The following is a 13,948-nucleotide window of genomic DNA, read 5'->3' as shown; positions in this document are numbered from 1 at the left end:
TATTAGAAATTAATTAATACACCCTCACCCCCATGACACCACACAGGATCGGTCACAGGCCACACCTGGCCTAGTGTCCCCATATCCCCTCTGCTGTACCTTGTGGGAGGCGGCACTGTAACCTGTCACAACTTAGGTGTCACGTGGGGGTGTCCCCAGGTTGTCACACAGAGTTCGTTGTGGGGAGGCACCAGTACCAGGGTCCCATCACAGTACTGTGCCACCATCAGGGTGTCCCAGTGTCACTGTCAACTATATTTCATTATGGGGGTCATATTGTGACCCATCACAGCTTAATGTCACCAGTGGGGTGTCCCAGTGTCATTGTCACCCACAGTCCATCATGGGGTGACACTGTGACCCACCACAGTTCAGTCTCCTCAGGAGGTGTCCCAGTCACGAACAGTCCATAGCGGGATGACACTGTTACCCATCACACAGGGTGTGACCCACCCACAGGGTGTCTCAGTGTTTCTGTCACACACAGCTCAGCATGGGGGTGACACTGTGACCCCATCACTGCTTGGTGATCCCACGTGCTCTTCCCGTGTCCCTGTCTCCATTAGAGCACAGTGTCCATGTCCCCATCACACCCAAGTGTTCCTGTCACATCCTGGTGTCCCACTCAAACTGTCCCAGTGTCCCTGCTGAGTAGACCCAGTGTCCCTGTCCCGGTGTACTCGTCACTCCCCGGTGTCCTCCTCGAGCAGCCCCTCGTCCCCCAACCTCAGCCCCTCATCCCCATGGGTGATGCCCAGGATCCCCCCGGCTGCCCCCAGTGCCACCAGTGCCGCCAGGGCCGCAGCCCCGAACACCCGCCGTGTCCCTGCAGGGTCCCCGGGCAGTGCTGGCAGCACGAGTGACACCCCCAGGCCAAGGGGCAGCCGCAGCCATCGTGCTCCTCTCGCCGCATCCCCTCCACATTCCAGCCGGCGCCGCAGGAACGCCATGGTTGGGAAGTAAATCCCGCAGGAGAGCTGCAGCACGAGCACGGCAAGGAAGTCACCAGGGGGGTACAGTGGCAGTGCCAGGACCAGAAGAGCCAGCTCCAGGAGCAGGACAGAGCCAGGCAGGAGCCGCAGTGGCTGCAGCCGGAGCCTCCCGCTGACACCACGTCGGAACAGGGCTGAGCCTGCAGCGCTGGCGGCCATGAACCCAGAGAAGGCGATTCCCAGTGGGATCCCTTGTGGCTCCAGGACAGGTGTCCAAAGGAAGGCAAAGATGAGTAGGATGCTCTCCATGAGGGCCTGGACCAGCCCCAGGAGCAGCGCTCGGGGGTCGGACAGGAGGCCCCGAATGCCTTCCCCACAAGCCTTACCACAGGGCCGGCTCTTCCCGTAGTTCTCCTCCCAGTTTTTCCCGGCAAAGATCCCCGAGAGTGCCAGGAAGGGCACAGCCACCAGGAATGGGGCCACAGGGCCCAGCGCCAGCCCCTCAGCCACCAGCTCGGCTACCAGGCCAGCTGCCACAGCCAGGCCACTGTTCCAGAGGGCCACGCGGGAGAAGGTGTTGGGAATCCACTCGGCAGGGAAGTCATGGCGCTCCAGGTGCTCGTGGATGTACCAGGACTCGAAGGCAGAGAAGAGCAGGGAGGTGCCGAGCCCCGCCAGGACCCGGCCAGCTGCCAGTGCCAGGAAATCCTGGGAGAGCTGCAGCAGGCAGGACATGGAGCACAGCCCCGAGGACAACACACAGGACTTTTTCCGGCCAAGCCGATCCACAAAAACACCGGAGACAAGGCCGAAGGCGACATTGGAGGCGAAGCCGCAGGAGTAGAGGGCAGCGATTTGGCTGCGCAGGAACCCCCGGCTCTGCAGCAGCTGGAAGAGCAGCGGGCCCTGCAGCCAGTCTGCAGCCAGTGCTGGGAGGTATCCCAGCAGGAATTCCCACTGGAAGCAGCGGAAGGCTGGGTTGGAGGGTGACGGGTGGCGGGGGGGTGGTTCCAGAGCCAGACAGGTTAGGAGAAGGAGGCCGAGTGCAGAGCAGGGCAGCAGGAACATGGTGGGGAAGAATCTCAGGAGGGCCTAGGGAGGGAAAAAGGGGGATCAGTACTCGGAGGAACTGGGAGAGTCCAGAGGGAGCACCAGGTGCCCCAAACCTCCCAGACAGCCCATGGGTTCTATAGGGATCCCCCACCCCAAAGGGACTCATTGGGAGGGGGGGGTGCTATAGGAACCCCCAGACACTAAATCAAACCAAGGGAGGTTATAGGGACACCCAACATTGCAGATTTGCCACGCAGTCCCCCACAGTTCCATCATAGGCCCCAGTACTCCTCCCAAGCCCACACAGACCCCCACCCAGGCCGCACAGAACCCCCATAGACCCCAACCCTCCAGCAGAATTCCCCACAACCCTCCACAGACCCCCATACTCCCCAACAGCCCCCCCCACACACGCTCCAGATCCTCCACAGGCCCCACACAGGACCTACACAGACTCCCCATAGGGTCCCCATGGAACTCCCACACCCCCCATAAGACCCTCGCCCCCCCCAAATTCTCCTTAAGCTCTCCATATACCCCCTACAGCTCCACACAGCCCCCCTCCACTCCCTATAGCCCTCCCCCGGACCCCAGAGTCTGCCCCCAGATACCTCTCAGACACTCCAACGCTCCTACACCTCTTCTGAAAATCCCCGGGCCCCTCAGGGCCCTCCGTACCTCCTGTCCCCACCGGCGTGGTAGCTGCTCCGTGGCGCCTCCGCGGAGCCACATCCGCTTCCGGTCCCCATGGGCGCCGCCATTTTGACTCGTATCACGTGACGCTGGGCAGCACCTCCCCCCCCACACGGACATTCTCCCCGCCAGGTGTGTCCACGGAGAACCTCAGAGACGCCACGGGGAGTTGTCTGGGAGTCGCCCCAAGACAACCCACGGGGCATTATGGAGACCCCCAAATACCCCTCCAGAGAACCCCGCCATAGGAGGTTTTCGGCAACCCCACCCCAAAGAAACGCACCTCAGACACACCATGGGGGGATTGTTGGGACGCCCGCCCTCAGAAACCTCGTGCAAAGACCCTCGAGCAAATCTACTCGCAAAACCCCTCCGCGAAACCCCCCGGGCAAATCCCCCTGGGACTCACCCCCCCCCCCCCCCGAACGCCCCCGTGCAGTTGTCCCGGATCCCCCCCAGCGCCCTCACCCCCCGAGAGGCCCCTCCTTCCCGTGTCTCATTTTCCGCAGGTTCGTTAAAGGGGGGGAGTCCCCCCTGATCTCCCCTCACTCACGTCCGCTCCGGAGGGGGTCTCTGGTGGGGTGCGGAGGGGGCCGGGCCCCCCTCACTTGACACTTAGGCGAGGCCGGAGGGGGCCGCGGTGCGGGGGGGGGCAGCATCGGGAGGAGGGGCGGCACTGGGGACATGGGCGGGGGTGACACGGAGGGGGACAGGGCGCGGGGTGGCACTGGGGGCAGGCGGCGGGAGCACAGAAGGGGGAGCAGCAGGGCGGGAGACAGCGTGGGGGGTGACACTGGGGGCAGCAGGGCAGGGGGTAGCACTGGGAACAGGGGGCTGGGGGTTGACACTGGGGACAGGAGGCTGGGGGGCACCAGGCGGGGTAGCAGGGGGGGTGACAGGCCAGGGGGCAGCAGGGTGGGGCGCAGCAGGGGGGGGGACAGGATGGGGGGTGGCTCTGGGGGCAGCAGGGGGGGGGTAAGCAGAAGGGGCAGGGCGGGGAACAGAAGGCGGGGGCGCAGCACGGGGGGAGGTGAGAGGAGGGGTGACAGCGCGGGAAGGTTCCCCCGCGCCGCCGGGACCGGCTTCGCGGCCAGCCCAGTCCCATGGCCGAGCCGTCCCCCTCCGCACCCCACTGCTTCCCCCCCCGCGTCCCTTCCGGGGATTTACCGAGAAAAGCGTCTGAGCGGGGGGGGGGGGGGGGGGGGGGCACGTGGCGGCACCCGTGGGTGAGGGACACGGGGACATTGGGGACATGGGGGACACCGGAGACGTGGGGAACATGGGGAGGACAGGCAGACAAGGAGGATGCGGGGTTCACAATAGGGCAGGGGACATGGGAGAGCACAGGGGATATGGGGCCTAGAGGACACCAGGGGGACAAGATTCGGGGGAGAAAGGGTTATGGGGATATGGGGCAGCATAAGGGACACGGGGGCCATGGGGTCATGAGGAGACACGGAGGACATTGGGGTCACTGGGTTATGTAGGTCACAGGGCACACGAAAGACTGGGGGAGACGTGATTGGGGTGGACTCAGGTTTATGGGGACTAGGGGGAGCACGGGGATTCCTGGGGGATGCTAGTGGAGGGGACACATGTTGGGGACATGCGGGACGCGGGGGGACGTAGTAGGGACGCGATTTGGGTTCACAGGGAATTATGGAGGCTGTGGGGAGACAGGCGGGGGATACACGGGGGGGACACAGGGATTGGGGGAGACACACGGGGGGGGGTCCCAGCGTGGCGGGGGTGGGGCCGGGGCCGCACAAAGGGGCCATTGAGCCGCCGTGGGGGAGGGGTGGGGAGAGGAATTTCCACCCAAAAGTTTTTCCATAAACCCATTCCCGCCCCTCCCCCACTCCAGCCCCTTTCCCTCCCCTTTCTTGGCCCGGGGGAAACCGAAGCACGGGGGGAGAGGAGGGGGGAGTTTTCACGCGTGTCAGGGCATGGGGACGCCTACGTGGCTGTGTGACACCCCGTACATGTGTCCCCATACCTAGACATGCGTGTGCACGCTGGAGGCTGTGTGAAGGTGTGTGACACGTGCAGTGGTACATGATCATGCCGTGTAAAGGTGTGTGACACGTGCGATGATCCCGTGTACAGGTGTGTTACTCATGCAGAGGCCCAGGAATGCAGTTGAGCAGGCGGTGCTGACAGCCCTCGCACACCCGGAGACGCCCAGGCACACCCAGACACACCTGCGCACATACACACTCCTCTGTGCACAGCTGGATACGCTCACACACACCTGTGCACAGTAGACACAGTGGAGGAAGTGACAAGGGGATTGGAAGGATTGAGGAGATGACGCGGGAGACTGGGAGAACTGGCAGGACTGGGAGGGATTGAGAGGTGACAGAGGGACTGGGAAGGGCTGGGGAGGTGACGGAGGAACTTGAAAGGACAGGAAGACCTGGGAGGACTGGGGAGACGGGTGGCGACATGAAGACGGACTACACGGGGTGGAATTGGGAGGGACTGGGAAGGGCTGGAGGCGACAGGGGCGGGGCCTGGGTGCCCCCCCAGGGAAGGGGGACACACGTCAATACCGTGTGACACCTGTGCCACGTGTGTTTGCGACGCCACGCGTCCGCGCCTCCAGGCCCCGCCCACTGCTCCAATCCCCGCTCATTCCACATTCAGCCCCCGCCCACGATTCCCGCCCCTTGTTCAGACCACGCCTCATTCAAATTCAGCCCAGCCCTTCAGACCCTGCCCTCAGGCCGCGCCCCCTTGTTCTATAGCCACTTAAGGTCCCACCCCCTTCAAGCCCCTCCCCCTCGCCCCTCGCCCTGCTCATTTTAGCCCCGCCTATATCCCCGCCCTCATATTCCAAATTACACCGCCCCTCCAGGCCCCGCTCCATTCTCCCTCCCCGTTCGCCTCCTCCCACCGAAGTACCGCCCCTCGCGCAGGCCCCGCCCCATTCCCCTGCTCGCCTCACAGCCCAGTGTATTTAAGCCACGCCCCTCGCCCCGACCCCGCACCCTCAAGCCCCGCCCTCGCAGCCGCACCCTCCGGGGCCGCTCGGGGCCCATCGCGACCGGAGCCGATCGCGACCGATCGCGGCGGGGCTGAGGGGCCCGGAGGGGCAGGCGCGGGTCCGGGGGCCGCCATGTTCGGCTGCGTGGAGGCGGCGGCGGCGCCGCGGCGGCTGCACGACGTGACGAACCGTGGGGGCTGCGCGCTGCGTAGGGTCCCGGTGCCCGCCGGCTGCGGGGGCCCCGCCCGCAGAGGTACTGGGGGGGGGCCGGGGGGCGAGGGGGGTCGAGAGTACCCGGGGGGGTGGGAGTGTTCGCGAGTGGGTGTGGGGCTGAGGGGGAGCGGGAAAACGCGTCCAGGTGCGAACTGAGTGTGCAAATCAGTGTGAGAGCCAGTGCGAATGTGCCGTGGGTGCGTGGGGGAGTGTTTGTGTCGCGAGTGGGTGCGAGGGGTGCCGGGAAGCCCCTCTGTGTGTTCAAGTGAGTGTGCAAATGAGCGTGCGGTGGTTGTGGCACCGCGGCGGTGACTGTGCGGGAGGGGCGGGCGCGCGTGTGGGCGTGGGGGGGTCGCGGCTGTGGGGAGGGGTCTCCGAGACTGTACCCGAGTGTGCAAACGAGTGTGAGAGGGAGCGTCAGTGTGTGGTGAGCGGGCGGGGCGGTGCGGACGGCTCTGGGTCCGCGAGTGGGTGCGTGGGTGTGCCGGGGGCTGGGGTGGAGAGCGTGTCCGAGTGTGTGGAAGCGCCTGAAAGGGGGGTCGGGGGTGACCCGAGGGGGGTCGGGGGTGACCTCGCGGGGGAGCTGGACCGACCTACGCGTGTGCGGGAATGACGCGAGGGGATGGCCGGGAAATATGTGCGGGGTGGGGAGCAGGAGTGTGAGAGGGGGGCATCCCTAAATTCTCCCCAGAGTTGAGGGGCTCAGTTTTCGGGGGGGGAGGGGGGACAGGGTCCCAGGCCCGTTTTGCAGGCGACACAGGGACGTGGGGACCGTAATGGGGGAGTCCGTTTGGGGGTTCGAGGGACCGGGACCCTGTTTTTGGGGGAAGTTGCGGAGTCCCGGAGCCCTTTGGGGGGACAGAAACATGGACCCGTTTTTGGGGGGTCAGGGACACAGGAGCACAGAGACGTGGACCACACAAGACCCCTTTTGGGGGTGTCGGGGGCCCTGGGCCTTGTTTTGGGGGGGCTCATGGGCCCCGAATCTTGTTTTTGGGGGATCACTTTGTGGAGGTAGAAAGAGGAGGGAGTGGGCGGGTCCTGGGGGTCCCACAGGAGCCCTCCGCGTGTAGATTGGGGTACAAACATCTTGGGAGGGGAGAGAATCCTCTCAAATCCCCCTATATCTCCCCTTCCCCCTATGTCCGTGGTGCATTGCCCCATCCCTTGTCCTCCCTCCTCCCAGTTCCTCGGCACAACTGGTTCCAGTCGGGGCCGCGCCCGCCCCCCCCGCGTCCCCCCCGCGTCCCCCCCGCGCTGCCAATGTGGCACTTTAACCCTTGCAGGGCCGCCCCAAAACCGCCCGAACACCCGAACACGGGGGCAGCGTGGGGAAGGGGCCCAGTTTCAGCAGGGGCCGGGGGAGCGTCAACCTCCGAGTTTTGGGTGGGGAACCCCCATCCCAAATTCCACCCTGGGCGGAGGAACTTCCCCCCCCGTCCCCCTCAGTTTAAGGCCTGAGGGTGCACCGCGCCTTGGAGCAGGGAGTACCCCAAAACATTGGGCGGGGCCCACAGCGTCGTGGCCACCCCCGGACGGTTTTGGGGGGTGGATGCTTTAATTTGGGTTCCTCCCCTTCCAAAAATCAAACCTTGAGAGAAAACACACACGGTGGGGTCCTCCAAATATGCCCGCACCCTCTAAATGAACCCCCCCGCCTCCCCAGCCCTCCGCGGGGAATTTCCAGTGTTGATGGGGGGGAGGGGTCATAACCAGTCCTCCCCAAACCTGGGGTATGGACTGCTGGGTCCCCGTTCCAGGGGGCGGAGTGTGGTCCCCAATTTCGGCCCCGCTTTTAGGGTGAGGGGCCTCCCATATCCCCCCCGGATTATTTTTGGGTGCTTGTGGCACGCGCTCAGGGTGCCCCCCCGCCTCCCCCGCGGTTACAAATGCTCCACTCGAGGCCGGAATTTCCTCAATTTCAGCAATTTTTTTTTTTTTTTTTTTTTTTTTTTTTAAGCAAAACACACAAAACCCACCAAAAAAAGAAAATTCTGAAACCAGCTGCTCCTCGCCCAGTGCCGCCCGGGCTGAGCTCTGGGGGGGGGGGGCTCCTCCCTGCTCCCCCTGTCACCCCCCCCCCCCCCGGCACTGCACGGGGCAGGATCTGAGGTGGCTGGGGACCCTCCTTCTGCAGAATTTTGGAGTTTGGGGACGCTGGGGGGGAGGGGGAGAGGTTTTGAGGAGGGGGTCAGGGGGGAGAGGGAGCACACTGATATGTCCCCCACCCCTAGCGGCATCCCCGGGTTCCAGCTCCCTAGTTCCCAATTTTGGGGGTTTGCAACTCAGGTTTTAGGGCTGGGGAGGTGACAGCAAAACCCTCAAAATCACACCCTCCCTGTGATTTAGTTTCCCCCACCTCCCGATGCAGGCCCGGGGGGCCCTTTGGAGAGGGGTTGAGAGGAGCTGTTTAACTTCCCCATCTTTTGCTCCCCCAGCCCTGGAGCCCTCCCCTGGGCGGGTTTTGGGGGACACGGGCACCCCCTCACCGCCGCCCCCACCCCGCGTGCACAAGCCTTGCTTCGTATGCAGCGACCGCAGCTCTGGGTACCACTACGGAGTGAGCTCCTGCGAGGGCTGCAAGGTGCCCGGGGGTCAGGGGGGCAGTGGGGATTCCCCCCTCCAGGGCAGGTGGACCCCCCAAGATAGTGGAAACCCTGGGGGGCAGGGGTAATGGTGAACCTGTGATGGGAGTGGGGGAAGTGGGGACCCAGAACTTGGAGGAGGCCCTGGGGGGTCCCGTGGACACTGGGGACCTGCCCCAAGAAAAGGAGAACCCCCCCCAAACCAGTGGGGACCCACTTGAAGAATAGGGATCCCCTGGGGGAGTGGGAATCCCCCAAGCATTGGGGAGCTGTAATGGGGGCACCTGGGGACATCATGGACCCTGTGGGGTGAGTGGGACCACCCCTGGGTGATGGGGATCCCTTCCCAGGCACTGGGGACCCCTCAGGGATAATGGGATCCCCCCTGGGAAATGGGAGCCCTCCAAGCCCCATGCTCCCCCCCGGGATACTGGGGAGCCAATGGGGAGCTCTACCCCAACCACTGGGGAGCTTTACTGGTATTGCTGGGGATGTGATACTGGTGCCCCCAGTTTGGGGGTGTCCTGACTCTTCTCCGACCCTCTGTTTTCACACTCCAGGGATTTTTCCGGCGGAGCATCCAGAAGAACATGGTGTACACGTGTCACCGGGAGCGGAACTGCCAGATTGACAAGGTCACCCGGAACCGGTGCCAGTTCTGTCGCCTCCAGAAGTGCTTCCAGGTCGGAATGTCCAAGGAAGGTGCGAGGGGGTCTGGGCTGGGGTGCCCCGAAGTTGGGGACCCCCCCCCAAAACATCACTGAGGGGCCTTGATGGTGTCCCAGTGGGCTTGGGGATGTTCCTGGGATGGATTTGGGAGGCATTTGGGGCTGTAGAGGGTACTGCTGGTGAGGGATTCCCCCTTGGTCAGGGGAGTCCTCTAAAATTGAGATTCACGGAGGGTTCCCAGGGTCCTGGGGATGCTCATAGTGGGGATGTTCCTGTCCCATGGGGGGATTTTTTGAGGGAGGGGATACCCCATGTGGGAGGGATTGGATGGGGCATACAAATGCCCCCGACTCTCAAATCCCTTCCCCCCCAGCTGTGCAGAACGACCGGAACAAGAGGAAGAAGGAAGTGAAAGAGGAGTTGGGGGGGGATGAGCTGAGCCCCGAGCTGGCTGAGCTGGTGCGGAAAGTCAGCAAAGCCCACCAGGAGACCTTCCCCTCACTGGGCCAGCTGGGCAAGTACACCACAGTGAGTATGGCTGAGGGTCTAGGGGGATCGAGGGGGGACCCCAACCCTCCCAACAACCCTCAGATCTGGGACAGGGTTGCTGCTCCCTCCTGAGCCCAAACATGAGCACTGGGGGAGGGGGGACTGGGGGACAAGTTCGGGGGGGGGGGGACTGGGGGACAAATTCAGGGGGAGGGGGGGCACTGGGATTGAGCACTGGGGGTGGTGGGGGATGTCTGGGAGTTTACTTATGGGAGGGACCCCAAACCTGGAGCCCAGAGCAGGGTCTCTGCACCCCCTGACCCCCCAAAACTCAAGTACTGAGTAAGGGGTGCAGCTGGGGCTGGGGTTGAGTTCAGGGGCTGGGGTTCACTGAGGAGGGAGTCCAAACAGGTTCCAGGGAGTCCCAGCAGGTCCTGAACCCCCATAACTGAGCCCGTGTCCCCAAAAACTCGAGTGCTGACTTCTGGGTGCAGCTGGACCTGGGGCTGTAGGACCAGTTCAGGGTGCTGGAGTTGGAATTCCAGAGGTTCCAGGGGATCCCAGGGGCTCCAGAACAACCCCTTCTAACAGAGCTGAGGCCCCTCTGTGCCCCCAGAACTCGAGTGCTGATCACCGGGTGCAGCTGGACCTGGGGCTGTGGGACAAGTTCAGCGAATTGGCCACCAAGTGCATCATCAAGATTGTGGAGTTTGCAAAGCGGCTCCCAGGCTTCACAGGGCTCAGCATGGCTGACCAGATCACTCTTCTCAAGGCTGCCTGCCTTGACATCCTGGTGAGGGCTGGACATCCCTGGGGGTTGGAGGGGCTCCTCAGGATGTCTGGGGGCTCCTTGGGAGGGTTTGGGAGCTCCTTAAAAGGGTGGCCCACAGTGGTCCTGACCTTGCCACCCCCAAGACAGATGTCCTGGAGAGGGGCTTGGAGGTCTCCTGGGAGGGCCTGGGTGGATTTGGGGATCCCTTGCTCGGAAACTCTGGGGTACCTTAGGTGCTTTTATTGATCTTGGGCAATTTCAGGGTGTCCCTGACCCCAACTCCCCCCAGTGCTGGGTCTGTCCTGTGGCAGAGCCAGAACAGGACACAAGAAGGCTCTAGGATGGGCAGATCCTGGGTGGATTTTGGGGTCCCCCAACATCTGTCCTGCAGATGCCGTGGCTCTGCACCTGCTACGTTCCAGAGCAGGACACAGTGATGGGATGGGCTGCCCCTGGGTGGATTTTTGGTGTCCCTGCATGTATTCTGGTGCCCCTTGGTGATTTTGAGGTCCCTGCCCTGCAGATGCTGCGGATCTGCACCCGTTACACACCAGAGCAAGACACGATGACATTCTCGGATGGGCTGACGCTGACCCGGACCCAGATGCACAATGCGGGATTTGGGCCCCTCACTGACCTTGTGTTTGCCTTTGCGGGGCAGCTTCTGCCACTGCAGCTCGATGACACCGAGACCGGGCTGCTCAGTGCCATCTGCCTCATCTGTGGGGGTGGGGACATGGGGGACATCAGGGGGATGTGGGGGACATGGGGACAAGGGACTGAGTTGTGACTGTTCACCTGCGGAGGTGGGGACATGAGGGGATACTGGTGGGACGTGGGGATCTCTAGGATAAAGATGGGCATATGGGGATATGGGGACAGGAGACATGGGGACAATGTGTATCCAGGTGCGCTCTCTCTCTCTGCCCAGACCGGATGGAGCTGGAGCAGCCCCGGCATGTGGACCAGCTGCAGGAGCCGCTGCTCGAGGCTCTTCGAGTCTATGCCCGGCGCCGGCGCCCGCGGCAGCCGCAGCGTTTCCCCCGGATGCTGCTCAAAATCACTGACCTGCGTGGCATCAGCACCAAGGGTGGGTAACCCTGCCAGGACCCCAGAACCCCCCAAACCCCCTTAGGATCACCCCAACACCCCCTATCCACAGTGATCTTCCTGAGCCAAAGGGGGTGACCCCCCCAACCCTCCCAGGACCCCTCCAGGACCCCAAAACCCACCAGGACACCTCCAAACCTGCCCCTGGCAGCAGGGGAGTTGAAGCTCTCAGGGAGGGGCAGTTGAAGGTCCAGGGGGTGTTTCAGGGTTTTGAGGGGGGAGTTTGAAGATGATTTTGGTGGTGTTCAAGATACCTGGGGAGGTTTAAGGTTTTGAAGGTGTTGAAGCTTTTGCAGGGTTTTGAAAGCTGGGGACTGTTGAAATTTGGGAGGGTGTTGAAGTTCGTTTTTGGGTGGGATTCAAGGCCTCTAGGGGGGATTCAATCTCTTTGGGGGTGTCAAGGTTTTGGAGCAATTGAAGCTCATTTTGGGAGTGTTCAAGGTCTTGGAGAAGTCCAAAGCATTGGGGGTTTAGGGTTTTGGGGGGTGTTGAAGCTCATTTTTTGGAAGAGGGTTCCATCTCTCAGGAGGGGCCTAAGGCCTTGAGGGGCGCCCAAGTTCAGGGGGTGTTGACATTTTGGTTCCCACAGGGGCAGAACGAGCCATCACCCTGCGCACGGAGATCCCGGGGCCGATGCCCCCCCTGATCCGGGAGATGCTGGAGAACCCTGAAATCTTCACTGAGGTGGGGGGTGATGGCCCACCCCCAGACCCCCCTGCCGCCCAGGATAGTCCCCCTGGCCCCCCCAAATCCCCATAGCATCCCCCAGATCGGGGAGGATCTCCAAACCCCTCCCAAACGGGATAGGACATTCAGAGCTGCCTTCCAGGGCCCCCCTCTTTTACTCTGGGGAGGGGGAGCTCCCCAAAGAGCTCCCCCCCCGAATTTGGGGAAGGGGACAGAGACTGACAGAACAAAGCTATTGCCTTAAGCTGGAGGGGTCTGGGGCTGTCACCCAAACCTCAGCTTCATGCCAAAGCCCTCTCAGACCCTGCTGCCACCCTTCCTTGTACTGAGGGGGATATGAGGGGGAGTTCGGGGGCCCAGCCCCTCCTTCCCCCCAAATTAACGCCGGACACTCCTGCGGTGCCCCTTCCATGGTTTATTTATTGGACACTGGGTGGATCTGGGGGGGGGGGGGGAACGACACACTCCCATTCCCTCCCAGGACCTCCTACTCCCCCAATCTGGAGGTGACCTAATTTATATTTGGGGGTGGGCTGCTTGTGTGTTTTTTTGATGCTGTAGGAGTGGGGAGGGACTCCCCAAAATTGCCCTCTCTCAGTGTCCCCCCCAGACGCTACAGAGACCAAAGATGGGGGACACAAGGTGACCCCCACAACCCCACCATTTCAGGGTGGGGGCTTAAGCCATAGGGTGACCCCAAAATCCTGGGTGTCCCCCCAGACCCAAGTGCCCCCACAAATCTCTCTTACTCCCAGCCTGGCTGGATGATGGGGTCTGGCCTTACTGCTCCCCCCTGCTACATTTTCTCCTTGAACTTGGGGGTGCAGAGCCCTCAGGGGAGCCTGTTACACTACACAGAGGGGTGCTCCCTCTGCACTTTCACCCCTATTTATTCCTCTGCGTTTACATGGGCCCCCACACCTACACAACGGGAGCCCCCCCGCTGCTGCCCCCCCGCTAACTCCCCCTGTTTTGAGGGGCCCCCCAGCCATGTTTACAGCACACCTGCCCCCTCCCGTGCTGGGGGGAGGACACAGGTCTTTTCTATTTTTGCAAAATAAAGTTGCGGAAGTATTGGGGGCTTCGCGAATTTGAGAGGGGGGCTGTAGAGGGGACTTGGGGGGGGGGGGGGGAGGAAGAGGGGAACCTTGGGACCCTCCTGCAATGAGGGGGCACCCCTGGGGTAGGGGGGGGGGTACACCTGGGGTCCCCTCCAGGGAAAAGGGGGGTACTTGGGGACCCCTCCCCAATTGGGGGGACCCCCAGAATAAGGGGGGCGCCTGAGGAGGGGTCCCCAGCAATAAAAAGGGGGGAACACCTCTGGGGCTCTCCCCAATTTAAAAGTCCCTATATTCCCAATGTAACCCCCCCCTCACTTTGGCATAAATGGGTTGTAGGGCCCCCCTCACTCCCCCCAAAGGACCCAAATTTGGGGTTAAGAAAAGCAAAAACCCAAATTTTTTATTTAAATAACCCCTAAAGGAAGGGGGGAGGACACATAGTGGGGGGGGGGGCCGGGAAAACAACACTGGGGGAACACAGTGGGAAGGGGGGACACACAATTTGGGGACCCTTAGAAAAAACTACAGTTTAAAAGTGACCCCCGCCCCCCCCCCCCCCCCCCAGGGCTGCACCCCACTGCCCTCCCCTCCCCATAGCAAAATAACTGTATTAAACCCTAAATCCCAACAAAACGCCCCAAAAATGAAGCCTGGGGGGTGTGAAGGGGCTGGGAGCCTCACAGGTGGGGTGCCCTGGA

General features: G+C 62.6%; 2 protein-coding genes across 3 annotated transcripts; one reads left to right on the top strand and one right to left on the bottom strand.

Annotated features, from left to right (window-relative positions):
• On the bottom strand, positions 1-2,677 carry MFSD5 (major facilitator superfamily domain containing 5). The gene is made up of 2 exons (XM_062511114.1): positions 2,664-2,677; positions 1-2,024 (listed from the first exon to the last, which is right to left on the bottom strand). The coding sequence occupies exon 2, from the start codon at positions 1,998-2,000 to the stop codon at positions 684-686; it is 1,317 nt and encodes a 438-aa protein (XP_062367098.1). The 5' UTR covers positions 2,001-2,024; positions 2,664-2,677; the 3' UTR covers positions 1-683.
• A 3,003-nt stretch (positions 2,678-5,680) lies between these two features.
• RARG (retinoic acid receptor gamma) lies at positions 5,681-13,263 on the top strand. Of its 2 annotated transcripts, XM_062511151.1 has the most exons (8): positions 5,681-5,917; positions 8,316-8,461; positions 9,023-9,164; positions 9,505-9,659; positions 10,237-10,413; positions 10,916-11,120; positions 11,324-11,482; positions 12,092-13,263. In XM_062511151.1, exons 1-8 carry the CDS (start codon positions 5,797-5,799, stop codon positions 12,259-12,261), a joined length of 1,275 nt encoding a protein of 424 aa, XP_062367135.1. In that variant the 5' UTR covers positions 5,681-5,796; the 3' UTR covers positions 12,262-13,263. The 2 variants fall into 2 exon arrangements, with proteins under 2 accessions (XP_062367135.1, XP_062367136.1); XM_062511152.1 differs by lacking the exon at positions 8,316-8,461 and having other exon boundaries at positions 5,787-5,917.
• Positions 13,264-13,948: the final 685 nt, after the last annotated feature.

Source organism: Cinclus cinclus, chromosome 30, assembly GCF_963662255.1.
Source record: "Cinclus cinclus chromosome 30, bCinCin1.1, whole genome shotgun sequence".
Lineage (NCBI taxonomy): Eukaryota > Metazoa > Chordata > Aves > Passeriformes > Cinclidae > Cinclus > Cinclus cinclus.
The sequence above is the reverse complement of the archived record's forward strand: the minus strand, read 5'-3'. Positions and strand labels throughout refer to the sequence as shown.